This window comes from Ipomoea triloba, chromosome 12 (assembly GCF_003576645.1).
Source record: "Ipomoea triloba cultivar NCNSP0323 chromosome 12, ASM357664v1".
Taxonomy (NCBI): Eukaryota; Viridiplantae; Streptophyta; class Magnoliopsida; order Solanales; family Convolvulaceae; genus Ipomoea; species Ipomoea triloba.
In genome coordinates this window covers 6,661,676-6,673,860 of record NC_044927.1, presented here as the reverse complement: position 1 = coordinate 6,673,860, position 12,185 = coordinate 6,661,676, and the positions used below count along the sequence as shown (strand labels likewise).

At 37.9% G+C, this 12,185-nt stretch overlaps 1 protein-coding gene and 1 long non-coding RNA gene across 2 annotated transcripts; both read right to left on the bottom strand.

Moving 5' to 3' along the window:
• Positions 1–3,341: 3,341 nt before the first annotated feature.
• Positions 3,342–4,255, bottom strand: LOC115998928. The gene is made up of 2 exons (XR_004093963.1): positions 4,010–4,255; positions 3,342–3,843 (listed from the first exon to the last, which is right to left on the bottom strand). It is a non-coding gene; the product is annotated as an uncharacterized LOC115998928 (long non-coding RNA).
• An 873-nt stretch (positions 4,256–5,128) lies between these two features.
• Positions 5,129–12,011, bottom strand: LOC115998927 (RING finger protein 10). Its single transcript, XM_031238596.1, has 9 exons — positions 11,742–12,011; positions 11,431–11,483; positions 10,142–11,317; positions 9,664–9,752; positions 8,555–8,657; positions 8,341–8,445; positions 7,512–7,629; positions 5,795–5,965; positions 5,129–5,628 (listed from the first exon to the last, which is right to left on the bottom strand). The coding sequence occupies exons 1-9, from the start codon at positions 11,950–11,952 to the stop codon at positions 5,474–5,476; spliced, it is 2,181 nt and encodes a 726-aa protein (XP_031094456.1). The 5' UTR covers positions 11,953–12,011; the 3' UTR covers positions 5,129–5,473.
• Between the last annotated feature and the right edge of the window lie 174 nt (positions 12,012–12,185).

Sequence of the window (12,185 nt, the reverse complement as noted above, 5' to 3'; positions counted from 1 at the left end):
ATATATATATATATATATATATATATATATATATATATATATATATATATATATATATATATTAAAAATAAAATAAAATAAATACATTTTGTGTTGGTCCCGGATGAGCAAGCTATAAAGTCTAGAAGGGGGGGTTGAATAGACTTTATCAAATTTTCGATTCTAACTCAAAGTGAGCTGAAAAGAATTAAGGAAATAAATTTCCTTGCAGTGGAAGTCTCAAGCTTGCGTAAAATATGATTGTAGCGTTTTGTAAATTGTGTGCTCGTGTGAATAAGAGTTATGGGGTTAGTTGCACAATAATAATAATAACAGTAAAGTAAAGTGCAAGAGATGAATTTAAGTGGTTCGGCCAACGCAGCCTACGTCCACTATTCTCCTTTCACTCCAAGGAGCAAATCCACTATGTATTATCACCAATACAAAGTCTGGACAGAAGCAACCCGCTTCTTCCCTTCTTGACAATCCTTGAGATAGCGAATGGCCGCACCGTCCCCCTATCCTTCACTGCCTGACAATCCTTGAGATAGCGAATGGCCGCACCGTCCCCCTATCCTTCACTGCCTGACAATCCTTGAGATAGCGAATGGCCGCACCGTCCCCCTATCCTTCACTGCCTGACAATCCTTGAGATAGCGAATGGCCGCACCGTCCCCCTATCCTTCACTGCCTGACAATCCTTGAGATAGCGAATGGCCGCACCGTCCCCCTATCCTTCACTGCCTGACAATCCTTGAGATAGCGAATGGCCGCACCGTCCCCCTATCCTTCACTGCCTGACAATCCTTGAGATAGCGAATGGCCGCACCGTCCCCCTATCCTTCACTGCCTGACAATCCTTGAGATAGAAGATAGCCGCACCGTCTTCCTATCCTTCACTGCCTGACAATCCTTGAGATAGCGAATGGCCGCACCGTCCACCTATCCTTCACTGCCTACTCAAAACTTCCCTTCAAAAGTTGGTGTTGTTGTGTTTGTGCTGGACTAGCAAAAGAATCAAAGTGATTCTTTTATCTTTTAAGCTTAGAATATGCACACTGGATTTTTATGTCTNGCAACCCGCTTCTTCCCTTCTTGGCAATCCTTGAGATAGAAAGCAGCCGCACAGTCTTCCTATCCTTCACTGCCTGACAATCCTTGAGATAGAAGATAGCCGCACCGTCTTCCTATCCTTCACTGCCTGACAATCCTTGAGATAGCGAATGGCCGCACCGTCCACCTATCCTTCACTGCCTACTCAAAACTTCCCTTCAAAAGTTGGTGTTGTTGTGTTTGTGCTGGACTAGCAAAAGAATCAAAGTGATTCTTTTATCTTTTAAGCTTAGAATATGCACACTGGATTTTTATGTCTCGAAGCTGAGCTTTTCCTCTCTTTTCTGTATGTGCATTCACTGTCTTGTTTTCCCCCTTGGAATTCACTCTTTGTATTCTTTTCTTCTAAGCCTTGGGGTTTTATATTTGGGAAGAAATATTCCCGTTGCTAATTTGACCGTTTGGCAGCAGTCCAAATCTGCCAAACAACCCACATTAATTTTTGTCTCCTTCACGTGCTTAGTGGAGTTGATAAAATATTTCCTTGTTCAAGTCTCCATACTTTACCCGTTGAAGCTCCACCTTAATTTGTATCCCATGTGCTAGCTTGATCTGAAATCCCACTTGAAGTCTTCCATAAAATATTCCACTCCCATAATTCCCGTATGGTGTCTTGCATGTTGATAAGAAACTTTGTCTTCATGCTTGATTTAATATTCTTTCCACTATCTTGAGCCCATCTTTCTTGAATAAAATATTCATGCTCATTCTCCATCTTTAGCTTTCTCCTGATCACTTTGAATTTTATTTGAACTCTTTCAAATAAAATATTGTCACCCATATTACATTTTCCCATGTGACATCTTCCAAGTGTATAATTAATTCCTTAGTTGAATCTTGAACTAGCTTGAAGGATTTCTTTATACCTCTCGCAACTTCTTCTTCCAAAAGTCTTCTTGCTAGAATAATACTCATTGAACCAATTTCATCTGAGTATTTTTCGTGATTATTGTAGCAATAGTACTATTCATGTCACTGTAGCAATAGTACTATTTACCTCTCGAGTACTGTAGCAATTTCACTGTAGCATCGAGTTTTCATCTCTTGTGATCTTTCGAACCTCTCGATCGATCTCTCGAACTCTCGATCTCTCGAATTCACTGTAGCAATAGTACTGTAGCATCTCTCGAAAATTTGATGTCTCGCAGCCATTTTGATCCACCTCTCACGAGTCTTTTGGCTTTCCAATTCACCTCTCGTGAGTTATATCCTTCTTCTATGACATCCAAACTCATTTCCCATCCACCTCTCGTGGATTTTTATGTTCTTCTTTGGCCTCAAAACTCCGTTCAAAAACGTCTCCTGCGGATGGTACTGTAGCACCTCTCGAATCAAAAACGTCTCCTGCGGATGGTACTGTAGCACCTCTCGAATTACTGTAGCATCTCTCGAAGTACTGTAGCAGCCCTCTCGAATTACTGTAGCATCTCTCGAAGTACTGTAGCAGCGCGAACTTGATACTGTAGCATCTCTCGAAGTACTGTAGCAGCGCGAACTTGACGTCTTGCAACCATTTTAATCTACCTCTCACGAGTACTTTGGCTTTCCAATCCACCTCTCGTGGATCATATCCTTATTCTATGACATCCAAACTCCTTTTCCATCCTCCTCTCATGGATTATTGTCTTCTTCTTCGGCCTCAAAACTTCGTTCAGAAGTGCCTCATGCGAATGGTACTATAGCACCTCTCGAAGTCACTGTAGCAGTTTACTGAACCTTACTGTAGCAGTTTACTAAACTTGATGTTTCTTCATTTTCTTCTTTTGGAGACTAATTATTACAAATAATTTCTAACACATTTTTGGTATCATCAAAACCTAATAACAAATATTCCCAACATTTTGTTTGAAGCTTGAAGAAGAATTTCAATCTCAATCGGATGTAAATGACAAATGACAGAGCAAGGGGTCAGGTAATAGCTATTCCACTTGCAAGGAGAATGGCGGGAATACAAAGTCTTAGCAAACAAAAGAATAGACATATTACTGAGAATGTTATTTCATCCTTGGCCTATTCCGCGAATCAAACTTGCCATTAGTATATTGACATTGTTACAAGAGTATAATAACCTAAGAATGTATGCTTTAAAAGAAAAAAGGAATGTCAAGCACTTTGCGCTCAGATGACATGTAGTAACTCTACTACAATGTAATAGAGTCAGTTGTATTAAAAAAAAAAATTCTTTTGCATTAACCCCGTCTGGACTAAAAGCACAACATATATCATAAAACAAGGTACATATCACCACAAATTAAATCCCAACATACTGCTAAATTATTCAAAATCCATACTGCAAGTATTCCATATTCCATACATCTAACCTATCTGGCAATTGGCAAATTGCATAAATGACAAACTAAACACCATTTACTCTTCTATAGTCGTAGTACCAGAAGTAATACTAATAACAGCAGCAACATTATTCCCTAAAGAAAAAAAAAACAATTAAAATAAACGTACGACTATCCTGCAATCGGTTTTCTCAATGTAATCCGTAGACAACAACCCAACTAATGCAGTTGCAACACAAATAAAGTTCAAAATATACAGGAGTCTCATTCTGGAGAAGTAGCACACTCCCCCCCTCTCTCAAGTCTCAATATCGTCGGGAACTGGATGTTGAAAGGAGCACACGGTTTGGCTTCTTCCCCTTCTTCCCCACTTCACTTGCCTTGGAGACATTGGGGTCCTCAACTGTTTTAGCTCTAGATGTCACATTAGCAAATGACAATGTACCAGCATGCTTTGGCCCTAAGAATAATGAAGCCACTAATCAGGAAAAGTTCAGATTTTTCATAGCTACTGGGAAAAATATATCAGAAGGAAAATGCTATTTTCCAAATCTTATTACTGTGACTTAAGGGCATAATACAGATACCATGACAAACAAACATCTATATTGTGTTTCAATACAAACCAGTTTCACCAGAAGTATTTTGTGATGCCCCAATCTTGGGAAGAGCATCCTCCAACTTCAATGACGGAGAATCATGTCCAGCAGCAAAACCGAGCCTTGCAACATTGGAGAAGAGCAGCTTACCTGCAACTGCTGGGGGGCTTGATGATATTACAGCTGAGTTTCCTAATGCTAATCATTACAATAGAAGTGTTAGTTCAGACAAAGTGGTAAGAAAGGTATATGCAATCTAGCAAATGGAAGATAAAGTATATTTATCCCTCATAACATATCATAGTAGCCCTTAAGGCTCAAGTGACAACTTATATTTCAGTAAAGATANGAATTACTGTAGCATCTCTCGAAGTACTGTAGCAGCGCGAACTTGACGTCTTGCAACCATTTTAATCTACCTCTCACGAGTACTTTGGCTTTCCAATCCACCTCTCGTGGATCATATCCTTATTCTATGACATCCAAACTCCTTTTCCATCCTCCTCTCATGGATTATTGTCTTCTTCTTCGGCCTCAAAACTTCGTTCAGAAGTGCCTCATGCGAATGGTACTATAGCACCTCTCGAAGTCACTGTAGCAGTTTACTGAACCTTACTGTAGCAGTTTACTAAACTTGATGTTTCTTCATTTTCTTCTTTTGGAGACTAATTATTACAAATAATTTCTAACACATTTTTGGTATCATCAAAACCTAATAACAAATATTCCCAACATTTTGTTTGAAGCTTGAAGAAGAATTTCAATCTCAATCGGATGTAAATGACAAATGACAGAGCAAGGGGTCAGGTAATAGCTATTCCACTTGCAAGGAGAATGGCGGGAATACAAAGTCTTAGCAAACAAAAGAATAGACATATTACTGAGAATGTTATTTCATCCTTGGCCTATTCCGCGAATCAAACTTGCCATTAGTATATTGACATTGTTACAAGAGTATAATAACCTAAGAATGTATGCTTTAAAAGAAAAAAGGAATGTCAAGCACTTTGCGCTCAGATGACATGTAGTAACTCTACTACAATGTAATAGAGTCAGTTGTATTAAAAAAAAAAATTCTTTTGCATTAACCCCGTCTGGACTAAAAGCACAACATATATCATAAAACAAGGTACATATCACCACAAATTAAATCCCAACATACTGCTAAATTATTCAAAATCCATACTGCAAGTATTCCATATTCCATACATCTAACCTATCTGGCAATTGGCAAATTGCATAAATGACAAACTAAACACCATTTACTCTTCTATAGTCGTAGTACCAGAAGTAATACTAATAACAGCAGCAACATTATTCCCTAAAGAAAAAAAAAACAATTAAAATAAACGTACGACTATCCTGCAATCGGTTTTCTCAATGTAATCCGTAGACAACAACCCAACTAATGCAGTTGCAACACAAATAAAGTTCAAAATATACAGGAGTCTCATTCTGGAGAAGTAGCACACTCCCCCCCTCTCTCAAGTCTCAATATCGTCGGGAACTGGATGTTGAAAGGAGCACACGGTTTGGCTTCTTCCCCTTCTTCCCCACTTCACTTGCCTTGGAGACATTGGGGTCCTCAACTGTTTTAGCTCTAGATGTCACATTAGCAAATGACAATGTACCAGCATGCTTTGGCCCTAAGAATAATGAAGCCACTAATCAGGAAAAGTTCAGATTTTTCATAGCTACTGGGAAAAATATATCAGAAGGAAAATGCTATTTTCCAAATCTTATTACTGTGACTTAAGGGCATAATACAGATACCATGACAAACAAACATCTATATTGTGTTTCAATACAAACCAGTTTCACCAGAAGTATTTTGTGATGCCCCAATCTTGGGAAGAGCATCCTCCAACTTCAATGACGGAGAATCATGTCCAGCAGCAAAACCGAGCCTTGCAACATTGGAGAAGAGCAGCTTACCTGCAACTGCTGGGGGGCTTGATGATATTACAGCTGAGTTTCCTAATGCTAATCATTACAATAGAAGTGTTAGTTCAGACAAAGTGGTAAGAAAGGTATATGCAATCTAGCAAATGGAAGATAAAGTATATTTATCCCTCATAACATATCATAGTAGCCCTTAAGGCTCAAGTGACAACTTATATTTCAGTAAAGATAAGTGATGAATCCACTATCCAATTTATACCTATCAAAGAAAAATAAAACTTGACAAGGTTGGGTAAGTGTATTTTGTAATTATCTAGTTAATGACTGAATGGACATGGGCTGAGAAGGAATTTCCATGTTTCCCCAACAATTGATCAATACCAAAAACATACATCCAGAAGCTAAAATTCTAAGGCCTACTCCCACCAGGAGGGAACATCTATTATAAGAGATAGACTTAAAGACCTACTTTCACAAGATAGGACTCTATCTCTTTTGACAGATGGAAAGCATTGAAGGAAAAGATAACTATCACTATTGATAGCTTTGCCTACAATGAATGTTTAATCCAAAAAGCAATTTTTTAAGAAGCTCAATGTAACTGGCTTCCCCCCATGCTATGTTGTAACATTTGCCCATTATCTGCTTATATAGCTTATGAGTTGAATGCCAACTCAGATATTTCTTCCAACTTAGCTATTTCATTTACATTCTCTTCAATTTTGAGGAGTCTCATTAGTTGGAAAGCTAAGCTGGCACCTCTTGCAGTCTGCCACCTTCCCCATCTCAGCACTAGGACGGACAACAATGGGGAAAACCAGAAGGAGGTGGCTGATCTATGATTTCATCATGCCCCAATGTGGATATAGTCCAGTAGGCTGATGTTGCAATTCAGCCTCCATGAAACCTCAACCCCTCAAGGGTGAGATTTCTTCTTCATTAACAGCACCAAAATTTCAGCGCACATCAGTTTTTCTACCTTTTTCCTTTCAAACGCTAAATTGGGTTTGTCTTTTGACCCTTTTCTATTTTATAGGATTAGTATTAAGATGGCTTAATTTATGCCCATGTTTGCATAATTCTGGAATTCAGATTTTTCATTCATTTGCCTAGAAATAATATGCATGTGGAATGCTTATAATTGCAGGAAAGGAAAAAAGGCAGTTGAATATCAAATGTAAAGAGCATTACATGACACTGGTGAATTCAAGATTCCAGATTAATTCCATTGGCAACTGAAGCTTATGATTATAGCAATGGAGTTTTGGCAGATGGACAATGATTATCAAGAAGCAGATGATGAAGAAAGGGGAAGGTGGTTAGCCTGTTACAGTGTTACCTTTCAGGTCAATTGTGAGGGTCAGGGAGAGGGAGACGACACACATACACACAGAAAAGATTGACTTACATGGGAAAAATTTTGAGTTGGCATTCACAACTCATTAATTACATAAGTGGATTTTGTAGGTTAAACGCATATGGGAAAATTTTTGGCCAAAACTGAAACTTCACCAAAAGGGTTGGACTTTTTTGTCATTTACCCAAAAAATATGTATCCACATATAGGCATACATATTTACATACATAAATATACTAAGTAGGATTAAAAATGAACATAGCAATATACCTTCAAAGTCATCATTGGAGAATGCAGGCTGGTCAACATAAGAAGTATCTGCCAGGTTATAGGATAAAGGAGCATACTGGAACCCAGTAGTCTCTGCCTTCATTTTCTCCTGATGCTCCTGGAAACAGGAATTCAACTGTAAGAGTTCCAACCAACAAAGGAAAAACCAGATATTGAGACCCCAATAAAATGCTTATTCTACTCAAAGGGTAAGTAGAGAACAGGAAAATTATCTTCATACCTAGGTAGCACAGAAGCAGGAAATGGTATACAAGAAATGGGACATGGGGAAACGGCAATTTTCAAAAACGCAAGACATGAAAACACAGGACAACGTGTAAATTTAAAAATACATAGAGGTATATTTGTGAAAAAAAATTCTTAAATATGCATAAATAATAATTGTATACTAGTTCCATAATTAAAAGTAATACACTATAGGGGTATATACACTACTAAAAAAATATATAGGGATTGTAGCAAAGAATAAGAGCCTGCATTTATTTTGACCCTAAAAAAGATATAATAAATACACTGGATCAAATGATGTAGCGTGAAGAGGAATGCTGCTTAAAGGAAGCCTAGAAAAACAGTTGTAAGGAGGGAAGAAATCCTCAGAGACAAAGAGACTATGACACAAAAGTAACTTTATCAATCATCCAGTAACCACAAAGTTTAGAAAGAAGACCCACTTGCCACTGTTCTCTTAAGTGCAAGCTTGGTATTGACAGTTTTCCAAAGACAAGATGCTATATCATACTGCATGCATTCCGCAAGTGCATATTCTTTTAAGAAAGTCAACTACTAAATATTCAGAGAAAAATGGTACCATCCTAGCAACCCGCTTCCTTTGCTTTTCCCTATTCTTAATTTCAGTCAAAAATGGAGAGAGGGCATCAGCAGGCAACATCTTGAGCAGATCAATTTCACAAAGCTGCAAGCCAAAGAGCAAATGACTAACTGGGATGACACAAAAATAACATGATCTTTAAAAAACTTCTTGCATTGGGATGGATTTTATTTTAAACCATCTCGATGGTTACCTGAAATAATGTTGTCAAAGAGAAATGGCTTAAATAACGGTAGCGCCTCCTAATGGCCTCTGATTGTGACACAGTTTCCAATTGCAGAATTTTTCCACTGATTCTGTAGTTCATAATTTTGTTAAAATGATAGTACAACAACCAATGAGAACACTTCTAATGCTGTTCAGAAAAATTCTTCAAAACCTCATGATAAACATAGTTTTATGCTTTAATTTAAGTAGGTTTTTATAGTATATTTATATTTATTATTTGTCATTTTATTTCATTTTAATAATTTTAGAATTCAAGAGTTGATTAGTTAGAATAAATATTTTATAATAATTATTGGGCATGATTAAGGTTTAGATTTTAGTTTTAGTTTTAGGCCCAAATAAGTGTTGCATTTTAGTTGTCATCCTAGTGTTGTTTAATAAGCCCAATTCTTCATTTGTTTAAGCCCAAAATATATAACCTAGACTTGCTAACTAAACAAAAGAAATTTAAAGTGTTTAATTTGTTCTATCTGCGCAGCTCACGTACAAAAAACAGGAAGACTCCGTAGCTTCATCAACGGCAGCCGCGACTCACCGGAATTTTGGAGGAAATTTCGCCGGTCAACCAACAGCTTGAGAGGATTTCGTCAGTCAGCAGGAGAATGGACGGCAAGGAATAATTTCACCATTTGGGTCTAATTTTGAGAGGTTCAAATTAATTTTCAGATTAATTATTTTCCTCAATTTAAGAGTTTTTGTTAGGATTAATAGTGTATAAATAGTAGTGAGTTCTTGTTGTTGATGAATCAGACTAGCTGTGCATAATTTGATAGTTTCTCCACCTCAGTAGGAAATGTTAACATGTCTGACCTAAGCGACGAACAAAAATTAGATAGGATACTAGAGAAAGGACAATTTAGAAGTCAATTGTCATCTTGGTAATAGAAAAGATCATATAAGAAGAATCCCCAATTTTGCCAATATAATTTCATGGAACCCAAAATGTTCAGTTCTCCCTTTCCCAACCAACTCCACCCTCAAATTAAGAAGGGGAAAAAAAAAGCCTCTACCTTGTATGCTTCACCATGGAAAGAAATATATTGGATTTGTAAGCATTAAGTTAAAATTTAATACCTGCTTGGAAGTCGATCGTAGCTCCCATAGTAATGCAGAAGGCACTTCATGTTTAGTGGGTGAATGATAAGGTGTTGACCATCAACTGCCTGAAATAGGAAATGAACTAATCGTAATTGAAGTGCATTTTCATGCTATCCAACCATGAGGAAATAATGGGAAATAACAAGTGCAAGAAGAGGTACAGTCAGTGTGAAACAGTATTCTTTTCAAGAAAAAACTTTTTGACATCTAAAGAAATTGGCATTTTGTGATTTCTTACAGATTGGGGAAAAGATTTTTAAAAAAAAACAAAAACGGAAAGCAAAAAAATAAAATAAAATAAACATATGCCTACAAATAAAAAGATAATTGTGCAAGCAGTTGGGCAGGTCACATTTGAATTACATACATAGCATAAGCAGTATTTGTACTTGAGTAAGATTTAATGTTCTTTCTGAGGATAACACTAAATTAAACTACAATTGACAATAACTACCTGGTAGAAAATATATGAACTTCTATTCTGTGTGTCACTAAAACCACCAAAAATTTCTTGTGTGCTCATGTCATTATCATTTGAAGGCGAAGAACCATGGTGGTCTTCCAGTGACTGAACATCAGCTGTTGGAGTTGGTTGAAGCTTATTTTCTGGAATTGATTTCCCTTGCATCTTTGAATTACTCACAGCTGAGGGAGAACCATAAGCGTTTTTATCACAAGAACTATCCTTATGAGCCTTATTTCCATTAGAAACTTTATGCTCACTCCAATACTTCTTTCTTTGCTTCAATTGTTCCATTGCAGCGCAGACATATGGAAGTTTCTCTAGGTCGTCGACTAAACCAGAATCTGCCCTTGCTAACCAACTATCTAGATCTGACATTGCCTCTCGGACAGAGAGGTCCACATCTGAGGTAAAAGTGAATTTTGAAAAGGAGTTCTGAACTTCTTCACAGGCACCAACGCCATCATTATTCTTTAAAGACAAGGAAAAGGAATCCTTTTGGCGAGTTAAAAGCAAAAATTCTATATCATCACCAACACAAAACTGTTTAACATTCTCGATCTGAATTGTGCACAAATCCTTAGATGATATCATCATAAAACATAGGGGACACTTCTTCCAACATTCACCTCTGAAATCATCTTCACCCACTGAAAAATACTGCATAATGCATGGGAAGCAAAAGATATGACCACATGAAGTTATTTGTGGGCATAGGGGATCCTCCAAGCAGATTGGACACTGCACGGGAAACGGGGTGGAAAACTTTACACAAATTATATCCTCCCACTCTAACATTTTATCAGGATCCATAGACTCGGGCATGTAATTCCCAGAACTGAACACAACAAATTTGTAATTTGCTTGAAGAAACAAGTCTTTGTTGTATGGCTTTCTCTTTGGCTGCCTTCTTGGAGGAGGAGCCCTGGACTTTGGACGAGAAATGGGATCATAGTGAAAATTCAGCAAGTGGTTCCCACTAACCATCTGAGTTCTTCTCCCAGAGGGACGTGGCATGCTCCCTTGAGATCTAGTGGATCCAGAATTGTTGTGACTGGTGGCAGGTAGACCTGGTCCGGGAGATTTCAGTCGGTCATCCACTGAGATCTGACCAGTGCTTTGGTATGTCAAAGTTTTAATTCCATTTTGACCTACTGGCATATTCACCTGCATCATATTGGATAGCAATTGAACAGCTTTACAACAAAATCGAATGCAGCATCTGTCTAAAGGGATAATTAAACTCAGAAAAAAAATCCACGTTGTGAGTAGCAAATTACCTTTTCTGGAGATCCACAGGAATCAAGTGCAGCAGGTCCCATTGAACTTGTTTCTGTAAGAGATAATTTGGATAGATAAGCACACGTATGAATAGGAGACGCTTCACAGCAACCTACTAAATCCAACTCGAGTTTCGGAAAAATAAACACTGTATGCGAGCTAGTTCATAGAGGGGAAAAAGCTTTCCGGAACGCCGGTTAGCAAAATGCCCGTGTAATTGCATTAGTTTAGACGAAAGCATAGCGCTAGCAAGTACTGCAATTACTATACGGATTTTTATTAAAAAATTTTAAGAAAAAAGGCAGAACACCTGAGAAACTGTAGGACGAAGATGAGGCAGAATCGGAATCAGCGATTCGTAGGGAGCCCATACCGGAGATGGACAAGGAGGGTTCTTCTTGCTGGTGTTGATTTGGGAAAGAAGGGAATCCATGATTGGAATTAGGGTTTGTAGAGCAGCCCCGAGGCGAAGAAGATGACGATGCTGAACCTGATTGATTCTGCGAGGGCGAGATGGACATGAAATTTCAATCGAAGTTTTACTTAGAGAGGTTTCGCGGTTGCTCAAACTGGCCGGCGGTCGCGGCTTGGGGTTGGGGAATAAATTATATATACGCAGTAAATATGTTTATTTATGCGGAGTAAATCAGTAATTAACTAATTATTAGGCAGCTTAATCTTAGAGGTAACATGTGGAAGATCCATTTAAAGAGTATATACCTATAGTAGTGTAGTCCTAGTCGGTGTTCAAAAC

Excerpts from the sequence above, each read along its gene's own strand:
- LOC115998927 (XM_031238596.1), bottom strand. The coding sequence starts at position 11,952 with ATGTCCATCTCGCCCTCGCAGAATCAATCAGGTTCAGCATCGTCATCT. Across the intron at positions 8,658-9,663 it reads TACGATCGACTTCCAAGCAG|AATCAGTGGAAAAATTCTGC; the intron begins GTATTAAATTTT and ends TATGAACTACAG. Across the intron at positions 5,966-7,511 it reads CTCCAATGATGACTTTGAAG|CATTAGGAAACTCAGCTGTA; the intron begins GTATATTGCTAT and ends TGTAATGATTAG.